This window comes from Lactuca sativa, chromosome 4 (genome assembly GCF_002870075.4).
Source record: "Lactuca sativa cultivar Salinas chromosome 4, Lsat_Salinas_v11, whole genome shotgun sequence".
Lineage (NCBI taxonomy): Eukaryota > Viridiplantae > Streptophyta > Magnoliopsida > Asterales > Asteraceae > Lactuca > Lactuca sativa.
Window position 1 is genome coordinate 61,149,910 of NC_056626.2, and position 18,997 is coordinate 61,168,906.

Here is an 18,997-nt window from a genome sequence, read left to right on the forward strand (position 1 = left end):
ATTTCAACAACTTACGATTCCTTTTCTTAGTCATACAATTATACCAGATGTTCTTCAAGGAGTCAATTGTGATATAGTTCAACAATCATTAAGATGATCGCAAAACATGATACTAAAGTACTCTCCTTTCCATTCAGATTGGAGAAACTTTTATCTTTCTGCCTGACAGATTCTTCTTATTCATTCTACTACTCTTTGAATCTTTTCAAAGTATCAAATATATGCTTAATCTTATAAGCACAACCATATTTAATGAAACGTCAATAAATCATGACAAATAGAGTTATCGTCCTTTTTGGTGGACCCGAATAGTCCATATTAACATGTACTAGATCCATTAGTCTTTCACTTGACTCACATGAACATGTGATCAATGAACTAGTCATAATTTTCCAATGAACAAGATTCTCATACGCTATACAATGCGAATTGTACAACACAAAGTATCTATTCAGTTGGTGATGAGATTCCTTTTCACTTGGTCAATTATGACAATACCAAAAGCGATATCATAAGAACCAAATCCACAATTAATTTTGATAATATTAGAAATGTAATCAACACTTTCATCAATGTCATTGCAAGGAAATGAATAAAATGAGGCAACCAAATAAACCAAAACTTCACTTTTATTGAAAATAAACGAAAAATTGGAACTTGTCCTTCCAAAGCATAAAATGAAAAAACTACATTTCTAGACATCTTCGAAGAGTAACAGAAATCTATTACATTATCCTCACTTATTATTAGCAGCTCCAAAATCTAACCATCAACCATGTGACCAAAGTCCATTTCCCTGATCAGATTTAACACACTCTACTTAATTTTCCTTCTTTCTCTTAGATCCTGCAATAACATCAAAATGTGATCATCACATCATGTATTAAGAGTCTATGAATAGGAATTTGTTAAGATAATGGAGTTTAAATAGTGGATGTATCTGAAGTAGAGTCACACAACTTGACTTCACTATCTCTAAGATCTTTCAGGTACTTTGGGCAGCTTCGCAAGCAATGTCCCTTCAATTGGAAATAGAAACATATGGACTCTTTGGGGTTAACACATGGAACTATCTCAGAACTAGCTTTTCTCTTTACCATACGATCAAACTATTTGACCTTGGCCGATCCCTTTCCATTAGGAAGAGAAATCTTTTCTTGACCACCATTGTCAAAGTCCATGGAAACTTTGGAATTAGACCCTTTAAGAATCTTGCTTCAAATGTGCTCTTAAGAATTTTTGCTTTAACAACAATCAGCATTTGGGTTAGATTAATTAGGGTCATGTCGATGTTCATCATATGCAAGTTCTCAATAAACTGTTTGTATGAGTTTGGAAGCAAAATAAGAACCAAATCAATGGCATGCTCCCTTGGGAAAACGACACCCATTCTATCCAACTTGTCATTTTATGATTTCATTTCTAAAACATGCGCACACACATAATTTCCATCTTGATATCTACATGCCAATAGGGCTTGAGTAGTTTCGTATCTTTCAATTCGAGGAAAAATCGGTGTTAGGGGAGACACCAGAGGAAGAGTTGAAGAAGCATGATGTCCAGTTCCACTATTTCCCGAAGAAGAGAAAAAATTTTCACCTTGATTAGAAAGTGGAAGATCATCTTCAGATGATAGAGGAAAACCATTTCCAAAAGAATGAGGAGGACCATTATTGTCTTGACTTGACATCTATAATGGGAAAAAAGTGAATTCAAGTTAGTTGATTTTAATCCTTAATTATTAACCCATAAATTTTAAATTAAGGCTAGGATCCATATTTTCGATACAAACTTTGAAAAGGGATGCCGTAATCAAATTCAAATATATTTTAGGTAGGTAAGGATTTTACCAATTTCAATCTTATGAAACTCATAGATATTTTGAGATTAATTGAATCTAATCAATGACATGTTTAATCTTGGATTATGCTCTCACTTTTATGAATGGGATGCCGAGAATCACAAACGAGATGTGAATAACCATGCAAACCCGCTTGAAAACCTCAATGTCATTTATCATCTCACATTGATGTGCCGATTAACCACACACACTCCATCAACAATGATAATCTTCAAGATGTCCAACATATCTCTTTATAGTCCCTATTAGTGTGCCGGTTAACCACACACGCTCCACTAACAACATATAAAGCATGGTGTGCGTTTTCATGGATTAGCATATTTTTCATATTTTTTCTAAAGTAACTAAGAGTGAGATTTTAAAATTAGTTTATGTACTTTATATCATTATACTTATTAATGAACTTATTTCCTACCAAATCTGTTTGGCTAATGACCCTCCACCACACAGGAGAGAGGTGGGTGAGAGTGGACACTCATTCAACGACCATTTTATAAGTCGCTTCCTTTTACCCTCTTTATAACATGGTTTCGTGAATGAGGCGTAGATTTGACCGACTATTCTTATACATAATATATATATATATATATATATATATATATATATATATATATATATATATATATATATATATATATATAATATTATATACATAATATTAGGTGTATTTTAAAACATTTAAAAAAAATACAATGTTTAATCTTTTAATAAATTAAACTTTTAATTTAATTAAATCTAAACCATTTTATGGATTTATTAATTATCTTTTAACTAATCATTTAATTAAATTAATAATAAGATCCATAATGATAATATTATTTGATCTCATAATTAATCATTATCTTGTCTAAGATTATCTCCTAACATTTAGGGTTTTATTTAATTATCTAATATAACAAAAATTAGGATTTGATAAATTTTATAAGAGCTAATTACTAAATAATAACCATATAAATCAAATTAGACAGAAAAATCTGAAATTCTAGAAATATTGTTCTCACATCGTGAGCATTAAGTCTCATGTCATGAGACCGGTCTGACAAAACACAAAATTATGAATTATATTGTGCTCATGTCGTGAGCATTAAATTCTCATGTTGTAAGATCAGTTTGACATATTTTTTTTTGTTTTTGTTCAAGTTCAAGCAATGTACATTCAATTGTTAGACAACCATACGCTCTCTGATACCGTTGATGGGTTTTACATGTATTAACTTGGATAAATCCTTAACACTTAAGGATACATGCAACCTATTAGATCTATGTCATAACACTATTGAAATAACATTGTATTGAATAACAACAACCCTATGAACCCTACGTATTTTTTGAAATTGACAAACAAAATAGAAATTACATACCTTTTTGATTGTTGTAGTAAGCAATCAAAAAATCCTTTCTTCTTTGATTTGGGAGCTAGCACCACAAGTGTCATGCCTCTAATGGTTCAGACCAAAACCCTAGCAACCAAGGAAACTTGAAGAGAGAGGATAGAAGAGACAAAATTTCGGTTATACTTTTGAGGAGTCAAGTGGCTAGAATTTAGAGACTATGAGACCTTATTTATAGCTGACTAAGAAACCCTAGATAACACTTACTTGATTAAAATAATAATATCTTAAATCAGGTAATTATCTGGTTTCCTAATTATCTCCAAGGGATATTTTAGAAACTCTAGAATCACTTTGAAAATTGTCCACCTCTCACGGGGAAGGTTCTTGAACCCCTTTGTTCAACTATTGAACAATTACATCTTAGATCCTTGTATTTTTAATTAATCCAATTAACCCCAAAATCAATCTAATTAATTTTTGGTTAATTCTTAATTAAATAATACCATTTCTAATTAATATATTATTCTCATAATATATTAAAAAATCATTTATTTTGATTCAAATTAATTTATTAATCATATAATAAATTAATAAATTAGTCTCTTTCTCTCTCTAAAAGTTATCCTATTCAATTACTATGTTTGAGCGCAACCCAAAAGGATTGTGCTGCCATTAATATGAGTATGTGTCAATTATAGTAATGAGCTTAGACACCTAATCCAATAGATACTCCAATTTTAGAAAATTTTCCGATTATGAGACAACTGCGGGAAGATTCCGATGAAGTGTGCAAAGAGTTGAGAAGAAGAATCATTTTGGGGCTTTTGGTGAAGTCTTTATGAGAGATGTTCTTCAAATGTAAGAGAAGGTAGATGAAATCGTCAACATCGTCGAAAATATGATATTTCTGACCGAATTTTTATTGCCTCTTCCATTTAAGCAAATAGATTAGAGCTTTCCGGATATGCCTGTGGTGGTGATGTACAGAGAATGTTCCGATTTTCATATCTATGGGTTTGTTTCCGATTTAGGTTTTACTTGCAGTTTCAAGTTATGTAATGGTATTTTTTTTTCGATCTAAATTTTGATCAAGATCCCATATGACCTAATGAACGATTGGTTGCGGTTACTGATTCATATGTTGCTATTACAGTTGTGGTTTGGATTTGGTAGTTTTGTGTACTCTGGTAGAATTCGTCCTTCTGCCTATTCATGGTGGTTGACGTTGGTGCATGGTGGTTGACAGTGATGGTTCTGGGTGGTCTTTGATGAATGTTCTTCAGGAACAACTTTAATGTTCTTAATTTTAATATTTACAAAATTACATAGTAATAACTGAATTTTTAAGATTTATAAAACCTAATAATAATAATAATAATAGAATATCCATCTCAAGGCCACATGAACAAATAGTAATGACTAAAATGTCATGTGGGATGGTAAAAATAAATTTTATTACCTAAAGTATAAAAAAAAACATCAAAAACCATTTGAAACAGAACGTGATAGTTCACTCGCTACAATGCCATTAACCATTTCCATAAAGTATCTATTAGCATTTTGGGTTTTTGTTTTGTTTTGTTTGTTTATTTATTTATTATTGTTTTTGTAATTTTTTGTTTTTTGTTTTTTATTTATTTTTGTGTTTTATTTTATGTTTATTATTTGTTTTGTGGGAAAACAGTTTTTTGATGGGTTTAGTTATTTATTATTTTACAAATAGATATTTTTTCTTGTGTCATAGATTGATCTTCTTAACACTATTCCTTCCTTCTTCCTTTAGAAATCTTGATGTCCATGAGAAAAAAAAAGAGTAAATTACATGAATGGTCTCTATCATTTGGGATTATTTGTATGTTTGTTGCGCTTGGTCTTTGTTTTATTCTTATCTAAAAAGACTATTTTACCCTTGATTTTTTAATTTATTTAAATAAGGTGAAGTATGTAAGGTAATGTAAGGTGAGATGGAGGCGGGGTTAGGGTGTACTTATTTAAATAAATTAATAAAACCAAAGACAAAATAATTCATTTAGGTAAGACAGGGACCAAACGCATAACAAAAACAAACAGTAGAAACCTTCCGAATTAAAAAAATAAGTTAACAACCAAACATTCAAATTACCCCAAACCATAGATCTTTTATATATATATATATATATATATATATATATATATATATATATATATATATATATATATATATATATATATATATATATATATATATATATATATAAGATTGTTGCCTAGATCTTATAAAATCAAAAAGGTTTTGGGTGGATCATAACCATTTATCCCATCAATGTTTTATACATCCTGGTTTTCACAATTTCGTTTTTTTGTACTTCCTGTTTTTTTGCATTATGTACACACAAAAACTTTTCCTTATTTATACATTAAAAAAATTCAATTTAAATTAAAGAAGCAAACCACCGGTTTAAGTTATAAAACCGGTCCAACTTTAAAGTTGAAATAATTGCTGGTGTAGTTATTGCATGCTGGCAATTAGAGATGATATTTCTCTATAAATAAAATAGAAGTCTCGAAGTACACACATCTACTCCAACCTTCTCCTCTTCCACAAAATTCATCAATGGCTACAACTCCGGGATTTCTCACTGACTGGCCTTGGAAACCACTTAGAAGTTTCAAGGTACAACCGTCCATATTTGATTTTTGGGTTTGTTTAATATGACACTGTGTTTGTAGCTATAATCTTCAATAAAAATATTATTTCGATGTTTAAATAAAATTTCTTTTTTCCACTTTTCTTTGAAATATAACATTTAGAAAAGAGATTTCGAAAGAATATATAAAAACAATTATATTTTATTTTAGAATTTCATAATGTAATTTATCCAAGTTTAATATTTATTTTTATGTCATTTTGACATGCTATGATCTGTTATAACAAGTTAAAGTGGTTATAATAGATTTTTTTCTCCAAATTTAATTGCTTTAATGGAATATATTGTCAAATTTTAGGGTAAAAGTTTCAACTAAAACTCTTAAATTTGACAAAAAAAAACATAATATTGTGACATCTTGCAGTTGCTAGAGCAGGTTGGCAAATCAAAAATGAACATATTAGAAAAAATATAAACATAGATGGCTTTTCATAACATCAAATTTAAACTATAAAAATAGCTAATATATTATTGATTCAGTGTAGTTTGTCAAAGAAACTAAGGCAACTCTCTTCAACTATTCAAATAATTTTATTTTGCCAACTATTTTTCTGGAAAACTTGTTTCTTATTCCAAGTTTATATATATTTTTAACTAAATCACAATAATTATGGAATTACAAATAAAATATTAAATGTTCAATTTGATGGACAGAAGTATACCAACTTCTTCACTCTTTTTTTTTTGTACAGCAGAAAGTATTATAAAAACTGAAAAATGACAGTAGGAAGCAGTGGGAAGCTGGACAAAGTACAACACTGTCCAGATTACAAGAAAACAAAAAGGCAACAGAACTAAAAACGTTAAATAAGAAAACGAGATAACACAAGCAAACAAAAACAACACCAAGGTTGAACTTTTGAAGAACATTAAACTTAGACGAGCATCGAACTTTGAAGCTAACATTTAGAATAGCATCCCAGAAGTACTCTAACTTCTGGGGAACACTTTCTTGTTTTTTCGTTAATATTTACATATAAAGGTAAATATGTTTAAAATGACGTATTTATTTTTATGTTACAAAATAATAATTACATTTAATTGATAAACAAAGAACATTAATTTTATGTGAAAGCAAGAAATTTTGATTACTGTGTTCGAAGTTAAAACATAGTTTCATATTTTCGTTAATATATCAATGGCTCCAATAGTTACTAGCTTTGCTAAACTCTCTCTCATCTCTCATGCATCAAATATTATTACTGGATGATGCTAAATGGATCCTTTTTGAAGTAATATATATGTGTAGGTCCCACATTATATCATATGTTGTGGGAATATATATATATATATATATATATATATATATATATATATATATATATATATATATATATATATATGTTGGGAAAATGGATGCTTCAATAGTTACTTGTAACTATACACTTTCATTTTCCTTTTATTTAGTTGTACTTTCTTTCTTTGCTGTTGGCTCATCTAGCTGCTCATTTATAAAACTGTTTAGCCGTTTTCAATATATATATATATATATATATATATATATATATATATATATATATTTTGGGAAAATGGATGCTTCAATAGTTACTTGTAACTATACACTTCCATTTTCCTTTTATTTAGTTGTACTTTCTTTCTTTGCTGTTGGCTTATCTACCTGCTCATTTATAAAACTGTTTAGCCGTTTTCAATATATATATATATATATATATATATATATATATATATAAACTTTTTTCAATAAGTATTCTAAACTATACTAAATATTTTCCTAACTAATTTATATTTTCATTTATTTTAATATATATATATATATATATATATATATATATATATATATATAGAGAGAGAGAGAGAGAGAGAGAGAGAGAGAGAGAGAAAGGTTAATGTGAGACCATCATATTTTGTAAGGCATTGAGACACAATCTAATCAATTCATTTTAAGAAAAAAAAAATATTTTTAAAATGCAAAATAAATAAAAAATTTTGAAATTATTTTCAACTATTATTTTATCCAAAAAAGATAAAAAAAAAAATAAAAAGTTACCATTTTTTTTCCAAAATATACATGAAATATTTTAATAGAATATATATTACTATAAATATTCAAATTGAATTTTTAAGATGTTAGAATATTTTATTAAAATATTAAACTATAAATATTTAAAAAATTCTAATAGAATATTAGAATATTCAAATAAATCTAACAATTAAGGTAGAATAGTAGATATTTTAACATATCTATCAATTTTACTAGCATATTATAATATATTGTAACATTCTAAAAATTCGATTTGATTATTTATAGTTTAATATTTATTAAAATATTTCACTTATATTTCGAAAAAGACGGTGATTTTAAAAATAAATTTTTTTGAATAAATTAAATAACAAAAAAAAATATTTAAAAAAAAAAGAATTTTTGGATTTTTTCCTTTTATTTTACAATTTATATATTTTTAATTTTTTTGATTTTTAAGATGAGTGGTTAGGATCGCTTCCCGTTGTCTTACAATTGTCTTACAAAATTAGCATGATTTTAAAAAAATCCTCTCTCTCTTTATATATATATATATATATATATATATATATATATATATATATATATATATATATATATATATATATATATTATTTTGAGGCCATAAATTGTTTATAAGACATATGAGGACGTAATTTGAAATACTTGAAATCAAAAAAAATTATAAAACAACTAGAATAATGACAAAAATGACTAAAAAAACTAAAACTGTTTTTTTATATAAATTTCTAATGTTTTTCCCAAAAAATATAAAAAGGTTAAAATATATATTTAAACAACAAAAAAAAAAAAAAAAAATTACGTGCAAAATATTCCAACCTTAAACTTGTTCATTGATTGTTTTTTTGAATAATTGATCGTGCAATAAATTTGTTCATGATAATTTTACATGAATAACTTTATGTTTAATATAATCTATTAGAATATTCTAAAAGATTCTAAAAAGTCTATAATATAATATTTCTATATAATAATATGAATACATACGAAATATGAGTAATATGCACGTAAAAAACAATAATTTTTTGTTTATTTTGTATTTTATAATATATTTTTTTGACACTCGAAATGATTAATTTGGAGTGTGTTTTCATGTCTAAGAATTTTTTTTTTTCATTTGAATCTAATCCTCTCTCTCTCTCTCTCTCTCTCTATATATATATATATATATATATATATATATATATATATATATATATATATATATATATATATATATATATATATATATATATATATATATATATATTGCCGACAAGAAAAATGGCCACCATATATCCTTGAAATTGGCTTTAATTATGTTTATTTTAAAAGTGGCCCACCATCAATTGTTTGCAAGGTTTGCAACAGTTGAAAGAACAAAGTGATTTAGCTCTCAAACTTGATCTACATTACAATTTGATAGAATTGTTAATCCACTGTTGTGGGGTGGTCATAGTTTTAACAAATATGAAGTATTTCAACTTAATATAATTATCCAAAAAACTTTACATTATAGTGATCTATAAATAATTTTAAATGTAGTCATTGCATTACATCAACAAACCAAAAACCTTAAATTTTACTTTATTAAAGCTGTTTTCACAAACTAATTTTACGAGTCATATAAAAAAATCAATATTAATTTATTGAGTAAATAAAGAATATAATATATAAATACAAAAGCTCTTTCTCTTAAACTTGAAAATAACAAACAATTTGAAGATATTTTGAAATAAAAAAAACTTATATAATAATTTTTTGTGATTTCATGTAGTCCTTTTTTAACCGAATAAACTTAAATAAAAAAGAAGAAGAAGAAGAAGACTCTTGTATTGTTAATGTGGGATTAGCAAAGTTTTGCTTCTTAGATTAAAAGTTTCGAATTTGAATCCGAATATTAACAAATTTCACTAACCTGGTGATATTAACTTTTAACTAATAACTAGCCGTTTAAAAAGAACCCTCGTATTGTAATTGTAATGTTATTAGTTGGGTCTTATATTGGTTTATTTTCAATATAGGCAAGTTGCAACTCTTTGTATTAGTTAAGTAAGGTGTTTGTAGATATTCATTGGTACATATATGTGTTTTTTCTGTTTTTTATTCCCACCAATGAATTCTTTTTTATTATGGCATAAATACATGTATCTTGTTAACAATGAGTTTTCTTTTTACTAATGAGCACTAGTTTTAATCTTTTTTTGGTTACCTATGGATTTTTCTCCTTTTTCACTTGCCGGTTACATGGTGTTTTTAGTTGTTCAGTCGAAATCCGGTTCCCAACATTTTGAATGTATCCGATTTAATCGGATCAAAGCGAACCAATTTCAATAAAACTAGTTTTCAAACAAATCAATTTTAGATCGATTAAATCCTGATGCACATCGGATAACCAAACAGGTTTGCATCAAATATATTTGTTATGGTATTTGTATCAAATTATTTTTTACCAATTACCGATATATGGTTTGGGTAAAAAAAATTCCGTATCATATCATATTCACCATAGGAGATATAATCTTATTTTGGTTTCTGTTTCCAGAAAAACATAATGCTTGTATCTGTGTCCTTGTATTCCCTTCAAGTAAATTTGTTTATACTGTTATACATTATGACTACATATATATATGTGTGTGATCATTACATAATATTTTTTGTTCTAATTTTATTATTTTTGTTGGATGATGTCAAAGTATGTGGTATGGGCACCATGGGTGGTGAAGAGTACATATGATTTCTTCACATCGGATGCAAAAGATAGAGATTATGGCCTTATGTTGATCTTTCCCTTCATGTTGTTCCGAATGCTCAACAATCAGTTTTGGATTTCACTCTCTCGTTACAAAACCGCCAAAGGCAAAAACAGAATTGTTGACAAGACCATTGAGTTTGACCAAGTCGACCGCGAAAGAGATTGGTATGTTCTTCTCTTTCTCTCTCTCTCTCTCTCTCTCTCTCTCTCTCTCTCTCTATATATATATATATATATATATATATATATATATATATATATATATATATATATATATATATATATATATATATATATATATATCCGCTTAGAGAAAATAAATAGATATATATATACTTCGTGAAGTTATGAGTTACACTTGTTACTATAAGTTTTTGATGAGTTCCCTAATGATTATACGAATGGATCGAAAAACAATGTACAAGTTACCAATTTGCCCTTCTAATTGCCTTGAGATTCTACGGATTCACCATGATATACACCATGTAGTGTCGACAGGTCCTATGGTCTATCCCGCTTTTAAAATGCAATAAAAGTATAAAACCACTTATTCCTTAAGAAAACAAAAGCAATAAAGCAAAAATGCCAAAAATACCTTTTTAACACATATTTGTGTTGCTACAAAAGCTTGGAGACAGGGTTAACAGTGGAAAACCAAATAAATTGTGAATTAATTAAAATTTCACTTTTTCTTGCAGGGATGATCAAATAATATTCAACGGATTATTGTACTATATCGGATTTTATTCATTAGATGAATCCAAACAATTGCCACTTTGGAGATTAGATGGAGTGATCATTGTAACTTTGCTACACATGGGAGTCGTAGAGTTTCTTTATTACTGGCTTCATAGAGCCCTCCACCACCATTACCTCTACAATCGCTATCATTCTCACCATCATTCTTCAATCGTCACCGAACCAATCACATGTAAATCATCTCTACCATCTTCTTGCATTAGCGGCATTTTTGTCATTTTGCTCACAACTTTAGGAAAAATCTCACCAATATTTCGTAAATAATCACGGTTCCATCACATGCAAATCACTGCCTATTGTTGTTGTTTGTCATTTGACTTGCAACATCATAAAATAAGTGTAGTTTAATTTCGTCATTTTACTTGCATTGGGACATAAACATAAAGATTTCCTTAATCTTATATCCACCCTGATTTACTAGACATGAATGCATTCTTGTTTGTTGTCAATGGTCCCCAGATGTAGAATTGTTTTCTTTTAGGTATCTTTATTCACTCACATTAAATTGCTTCATATTTAATGGTCGTAAAGTTTGAAAGAACACCTTAAAATGAAAATGTCCAAGTATATATTAATGCATGAAATACAATTGCTAATACAAATTGGCTTCTTCACTGATGCAGCTGTGATTCATCCATTTGGTGAGCACATTGCCTACTTTACGCTGTTTGCAATACCATTGCTGACCGTGACCCTAACCAAGACTGGGTCCATTGTTGCATTCGCTGGCTATGTTACCTACATTGATGTGATGAACAACATGGGCCATTGCAACTTTGAGCTAATCCCCAAAATAGCCTTCTCAATCTTCCCCCCTCTCAAATACCTCATGTACACCCCTACGTAAGTATATACTGTATAATATATGCTCTCATGTCCACATAAATATATTATATTCAGAAATTATTTTTATTTATATAATAATCAAAATATATAAAATTAATGGTCACCTTATCATCACACATGTGTATAACCAAGATTTCCTGGTACTGAAAACAACTTGAAGATCTTCCTTAATTTAGTCGATTGTGATAACCAAGATTTCCTAGTACTGAAAACAAACTTTTCCAGGAGATGTATTAAAACACCATTTTAATTATATTTTAAAAATTCTTAAATATCTATCTTTTCTCATACATAGTGGAATGTCAACTTCGTTACGAGATCATGTCATAATAACTTGATAAGTAATTGCCTTATGTGGTTATTTCTTAATAAGGAATTCTTAAATATCTATCTTTTCTCATACATATATTTTGGTTTTTAAAAACATGTAACAGTTTTTTTTTACATATTAATTTTCATAAATCAGAAATCTGTTGTTTTCCGGCATCGCATGCTACATCTAGTTACCTACATAATGTATATATATATCACAATCTCGTAAAGTTTTATTATTTATATCACCAACCTACGAGCTATTTTAATAATATAATTTATTAAAATAGTATATTATTCCATATATTAAATTCTTAAATATTAAACATATATTAATATTTTTTTACGATATATATATATATATATATATATATATATATATATATATATATATATATATATATATATATATATATATATATATATATATATATATATATATATATATATATATATATTGTTGTTTAGGCAGTCAATGCCTCAATGGGGACCATTTTCGTAAAAGTTCTGGTTTTACAGGGCAATTGCAAAAACTAACGTTGAAACATTAGTCGTTTGCAAATGTGTGAAGCAAGTATTAACTGATGATACTTCATTTCCGTTGCCATTTGCAAGGCATTTGAAGTGCCCATATAGAAGCCCTTATCATTGATATTTGTATAATTGTGGGTGGATAGTGGAAATTCCATAATTTTATTAACATGCCACACAAACAATATTAAATTTTCTCTCACACCATAGCTACTATATAAATCATTTCTAATAAATAAAAATATTTTTTCATTTGTTATCTTCTTATGAATTATACAATATGTTATTTTGTGGTAAATTTAAATTAAATTATATCTATATATCATTTTGTATTTTTTTCTAATAAATGAAAATAATAAATGTATATCTAATTCATTAATGCAATTTTCCTTATAATTTTTAGATTTTTAACTTGAATTTAATTATTTTAGTTGTTTATTTATTTAAATTATTAGTTAAATTTAAAAGATAAATAAGCATTTCAATTTTAATAATTAATATTTTACTTTTTTTTTTCCTTATAATTTAAATTTTGTAAATTGTTAGATATTAATGTTTGTTTATTTTTTAAGTAACTCATATAATACATGAGTCTTATAACTAGTAAATATATGATATTTGATAGATAATGTTTTAGGTAAGGGTGTTCATATATCCGCATCCGAAACATTCGATCCGAATATCCGAAAATCCGATGCGAAATTATCCGAAATTTCGGATATTCGGTTGTTCAGATTCAGATTCGGATAGTAAATTTAAGAATTTTCGGATATTTCAGATATCCAAAATCCGAAACACATATCCACTATCTGAAATTTTGGATATCCGGTTTTGAACACCCTAGTTTTAGGGACTAGGGAGACGATAATTTTGGTAGTTGTATATACGTACATGTTTATGTTCGTATGTACTATTTGTTAATAAGTTCACTTTTGTCTTAATAGGTATCATTCTTTGCATCATACTCAATTCAGAACCAATTATTCCCTGTTCATGCCATTCTACGACTATGTCTATGGCACACTCGACAAATCTACAGACACATTGCACGAAAAATCACTTAAGCAAGAAGATGAGGCACCAAATGTGGTACATTTAACACATCTAACAACTCCAGAATCCATCTACCACATAAGGCTTGGGTTTGCGTCGGTTGCTTCTAAGCCATACACATCTCCCAAATGGTACTTGCTCATGCTATGGCCTGTCACGATGATATCAATGCTAATTACTTGGATTTATGGCAAAACCTTCGTAGTTGAAAGAAATGTTTTTAAAAATCTCATAATGCAAACGTGGGCCATACCAAAATACAAGATACAAGTACGTAGATGTATTTTTTTTTAAACTATCTATTCTTTTCTTATTATATACCATATTTTGAAAAAGTAAAAACGCTCAACTTTCTTGGAATTTCTTTGTAGTATTTCATGGAATGGCATAGAGAGAGTATCAATGAATTGATTGAAAATGCGATACTGGAAGCCGACGTAAAAGGGGCCAAAGTTGTAACTCTAGGTCTACTCAATCAGGTTTTGATTTTATATTTATATTTTTGAACTTATATATTGTTTTTGAGATTCATATCTAATATAAAATTTTTTATGTTTTTCATCTCCAAAATCTTGATTCTTCTATTAAAAGGTTAAATGTATATCATCCTATGTATTAACGAGTTGTAAAGTGTGGACAATCACTTCGTGAACTTTATACAACAACTTATTCATGTTTTTTTTTTGGGTGTTTTTCATAAAATATATATGTAGTTTCAAACTATTTCTAAAAATTCGTAGCTTCTAACATGGATTTGATGGAAAACTATTATGACAATCATCCAAAATATATATATGCTTCATCATATATATTTTGGATGATCCTCAGACTGAAGTTATATGCTTGAGTTATTGATAATATTTATAGGCGGAGGAGTTGAATGGAAGTGGGGAGTTATTCATAAGGAGAAATCCGAAACTAAAAGTGAAGCTGGTGGATGGTAGTAGCCTAGCAGTTGCTGTGGTTCTCAATAGCATACCCAAAGGCACCACTCAAGTTGTTATTAGGGGCAACTTCAATAAGGTTGCTTATTCCCTTGTCCTAGCTCTATGCCACAAGGGTATTCAGGTAATTTCGCTTTTAATATCATCAACTGTGTTTTTGGTTCAAGTAACTGTGTAGTACTCATGGATTAGTAACTGTTTTTGGGTTCGAATCACACATGCTTTTTTTTTTTTTTTTTTTTCAATCTTGGGGCAATGTTAAAAAAACTGTATAGTGAGATTTTATTTTAAGTTCAATTTCAGTTTTCTCCTAAAGATTATCTTAATGTTGATTCAATCGTGTCGTAGGTTTCAATATCTCGATCCCACAACTATCAACGACTTAAATCAGAGCTTGAATTGTCCGGTGATCAAGATAAATTGATTACTTCGAGAAGTTGCTCACAAAAAGTAAGTTGTAATTATTGAGTTTTCAAGTATCTTTTGATTACTAGTAATTGAAATAATAATATTAAATTTGAATTTTGTAAAGATATTATCTTTTAATTACTAATAAATAAAATAGTGATATTAAATTTGAGTTTTATAAAGGTGTGGTTGGTGGGAGATGGGCTAAGCAAAGAAGAAGAGTTAAAGGCATCAAAGGGAACCCTAATCATCCCTTACTCTCAATTCCCTCCAAAGAGAGTGAACAAAGATTGTTTTTATTATACTACCCCTGCCATGTTAACTGCCAAACATCTTGAGAATGTTGACTCTTGTGAGGTTAGTACAATATATATATATATATATATATATATATATATATATATATATATATATATATATATATATATATATATATATATATATATATATATATATATATATATATATATATATATAGTTATTAATTTATTTACAATTGATCTTACAACCACAATCCATAGTTTTTTTTTATATGGCTCATTATGATCACTAGTGAATCATATATATCTATAATTCAAACTAATGTGTGTCCAACTTAATTGAAATAATAAAATCAAAATGTTGAAAAAATTTGGTGGTCGACATCAACATCAACATCTTACAATTGTTCACCACAAGTTTTCAAAGACCTAAAAACATGTTTATTTATTTTTTTTTGTTTGTTTATGTGTTTGTGTGTGCCTCTGTGTGTTATTTTTAGGTTGATTTTTCATTTTTATTCTCACACTACATATTATACTATCTTATAACTTCCCGACTTAAATGACTAAAAATTCAAAATATATTTTGATATATGTTCAAAAGATTTTTTTTTTTTTTGTTAATCATCTCATGATACAATTGTTATTTATTTATCTAAATGGTATAATGGTGTCCATCTATAATATTTAATGATGTCCAATAAAAAAATACTAATATAATCTCTAACAAAATTTCCAAATCAAAGGGCATCCACGAACACCCCTTATCTCAATGTAAAATTGCCTTTGCTCATGATACACCAAAACCTCTTCAAAGGGCTCATCGAGCTAAATGAAGTCTTTTGGATGTAGGTTATTATGGTAAACTGATATTTGAATTTTTTTTTTCTGGACAGAATTGGTTGCCAAGAAGGGTGATGAGTGCATGGAGAATCGCTGGAATATTACATGGCTTAGAAGGATGGAATGTGAATGAATGTGGGAATGAGATGTTCAACATTGATAAAATTTGGCAAGCAAGTCTTCTACATGGCTTTACTCCTCTGACCACATCATTTAATTAAAACTTGGAACCTATCAGTTTGATGTTTTGAGGGGTATTCAGTTTTATATTTAAAGCTACACTTATCTTTGTTAAACATATATACTATTGTTGATAATATGTACTCGGGTAATTTTTATCCTCTAATATTAGTTTTATATATATGTTATGAATTTTGTTAATTTTACTTGGCTATTTTATATATATATATATATATATATATATATATATATATATATATATATATATATATATATATATATATATAAGAATGAGTTCTATGGAAAACAAATAACTACAGCAACATCTACCGGAACCAATAATCAAATGACACGTGTCCATTTCTTTCTTCACAAGTAATGTATTGTGGAAGTTATTGTAAAAGTGATGTGTTGTCATGTTTTCATTGGTTCAAATATGTGTTGCCCTAATCATTCATTTTCCATATAACTCTTCCCTATATATATATATATATATATATATATATATATATATATATATATATATATATATATATATATATATATATATATATATATATATATATATATATATATATATATATATATATATATATATATATATATATATATATATATATATATATATATATATATATATATATATATATACTGCTATGAATTTACAACCTTCTTTGGTTTTCGTATATAGCCCACAAATGGTTTGGACCAGCCACATATTATGCAGTTTGATTATTTTAATATAATTGAGCATAACATTTTCTACAATAAGACCTTGAAAATTGAGCCGAATACGGAGATAATATATTTACTCATATATGTTTTCACAACTATTTATTAATTACTTGACCATATTATATATATATATATATATATATATATATATATATATATATATATATATATGTATATATATATATATATATATATATATATATATATATATATATATATATATATATATATATATATATATATATATATATATATATATATATATATATATATATATATACTGGCTTCTTGCAGATGATTTACTTAACTTGGGCTATCGGGTATTATTTATTGGGCCTAATGATAGGAAAATCTTCATTTTTATCCTCAGTATTTCTGGTTCATTAAAGGCTGAGATTTGAACTTTTTTAATTTTTAATTTTTAATTTTTATAGGTTTATTTAGTAAAATAGAATATTTCTACAAACTTAAAGACTTTAATAGAAAAGAGAAAAAAAAATAAAACCAAACATTTATACTAAACTTAAAGTTTTAAGGAACCAAAAATTTGAAAGAAAGTAAAACTAAACAATTTTTATCAAATGCAAGAGCATTTATTTGATTAGGCATGTTTATTTATTACATATGAATTTAGGAACTTTTTGGTTTTCTCGGAGGGTCACACAACATTTGGGCCGGTCATTTTTCATGGAGTTTGATTATTTTTTGGTGAGATGATTTGTAGACAATAATTTGTTTTTTTTATATCTAATAATTAATGTTTTAAAATGTTGTATCATACAATTCTATAATGCATACATTGCTGTATGACAAAAAACTACATTAACTTTATTTGTTATATACTTAACTATTCTCTACAATATGATAAAATTTTGACATTGACAATTGTGTCAGATATGGGATAATATCTTTACTCGTATTGATATGATTCAGAATCATTTATTAACTACTTCACAACACAAGTTATATATTTCATAAATGATCAAAATTTAATATCATTTATCTTGACCAGTGGATCTTCACACGAATTTTTATTTGTTCGTTAAGAAATTGATAATTGTAAGTTGTAACAGTTTTGTCTAATGAATCCAATAATTATTTTTAGCAACTTTAACTCAATTAAGGAAAACGTATTTAGCGGATTTTGTACTCATGGAGTTACTCGACAAGGGGATGCAAGCACAAAGATTCAAACCGCTACAAATTACAACATTGTATTTCTCTTTTACGGTGTGTTCGACAAAACTAGCTGGTAGCGTTTTGTTAAACGCTATATGAGATAATTTTTAGATTTGAAACATTTTGTTTAAACTAAACATTAAAAGCCTATAGTGTCAAGGATGACTTTTTGTGAACGTTTTGTCAATTATTAGAAGATAGAATCTCTCAAACGCTCTGTACTATTATTATTTGCATCCACTAATTGTTTTGATTGTTCGTCTCCTGCATGTAACTACTTTTTAGTTATATAGTAATATGTGTATCATCGTTCTTACTCAAAGGATGTC

At 27.3% G+C, this 18,997-nt stretch overlaps 1 protein-coding gene across 1 annotated transcript; it reads left to right on the plus strand.

The window, feature by feature from the left end:
- Positions 1 to 5,707: 5,707 nt before the first annotated feature.
- On the plus strand, positions 5,708 to 16,955 carry LOC111878549 (very-long-chain aldehyde decarbonylase CER1). The gene is made up of 10 exons (XM_052770284.1): positions 5,708 to 5,848; positions 10,560 to 10,783; positions 11,317 to 11,549; positions 12,001 to 12,220; positions 14,011 to 14,389; positions 14,491 to 14,598; positions 14,987 to 15,187; positions 15,412 to 15,513; positions 15,655 to 15,828; positions 16,628 to 16,955. Exons 1-10 carry the CDS (start codon positions 5,789 to 5,791, stop codon positions 16,793 to 16,795), a joined length of 1,869 nt encoding a protein of 622 aa, XP_052626244.1. The 5' UTR covers positions 5,708 to 5,788; the 3' UTR covers positions 16,796 to 16,955.
- Positions 16,956 to 18,997: the final 2,042 nt, after the last annotated feature.

Coding starts and splice junctions, on each gene's coding strand:
- LOC111878549 (XM_052770284.1), top strand. CDS start 5,789: ATGGCTACAACTCCGGGATTTCTCACTGACTGGCCTTGGAAACCACTT. Junction 10,784..11,316: donor GTCGACCGCGAAAGAGATTG/GTATGTTCTTCT, acceptor TTTTTCTTGCAG/GGATGATCAAATAATATTCA. Junction 14,599..14,986: donor CTCTAGGTCTACTCAATCAG/GTTTTGATTTTA, acceptor TAATATTTATAG/GCGGAGGAGTTGAATGGAAG.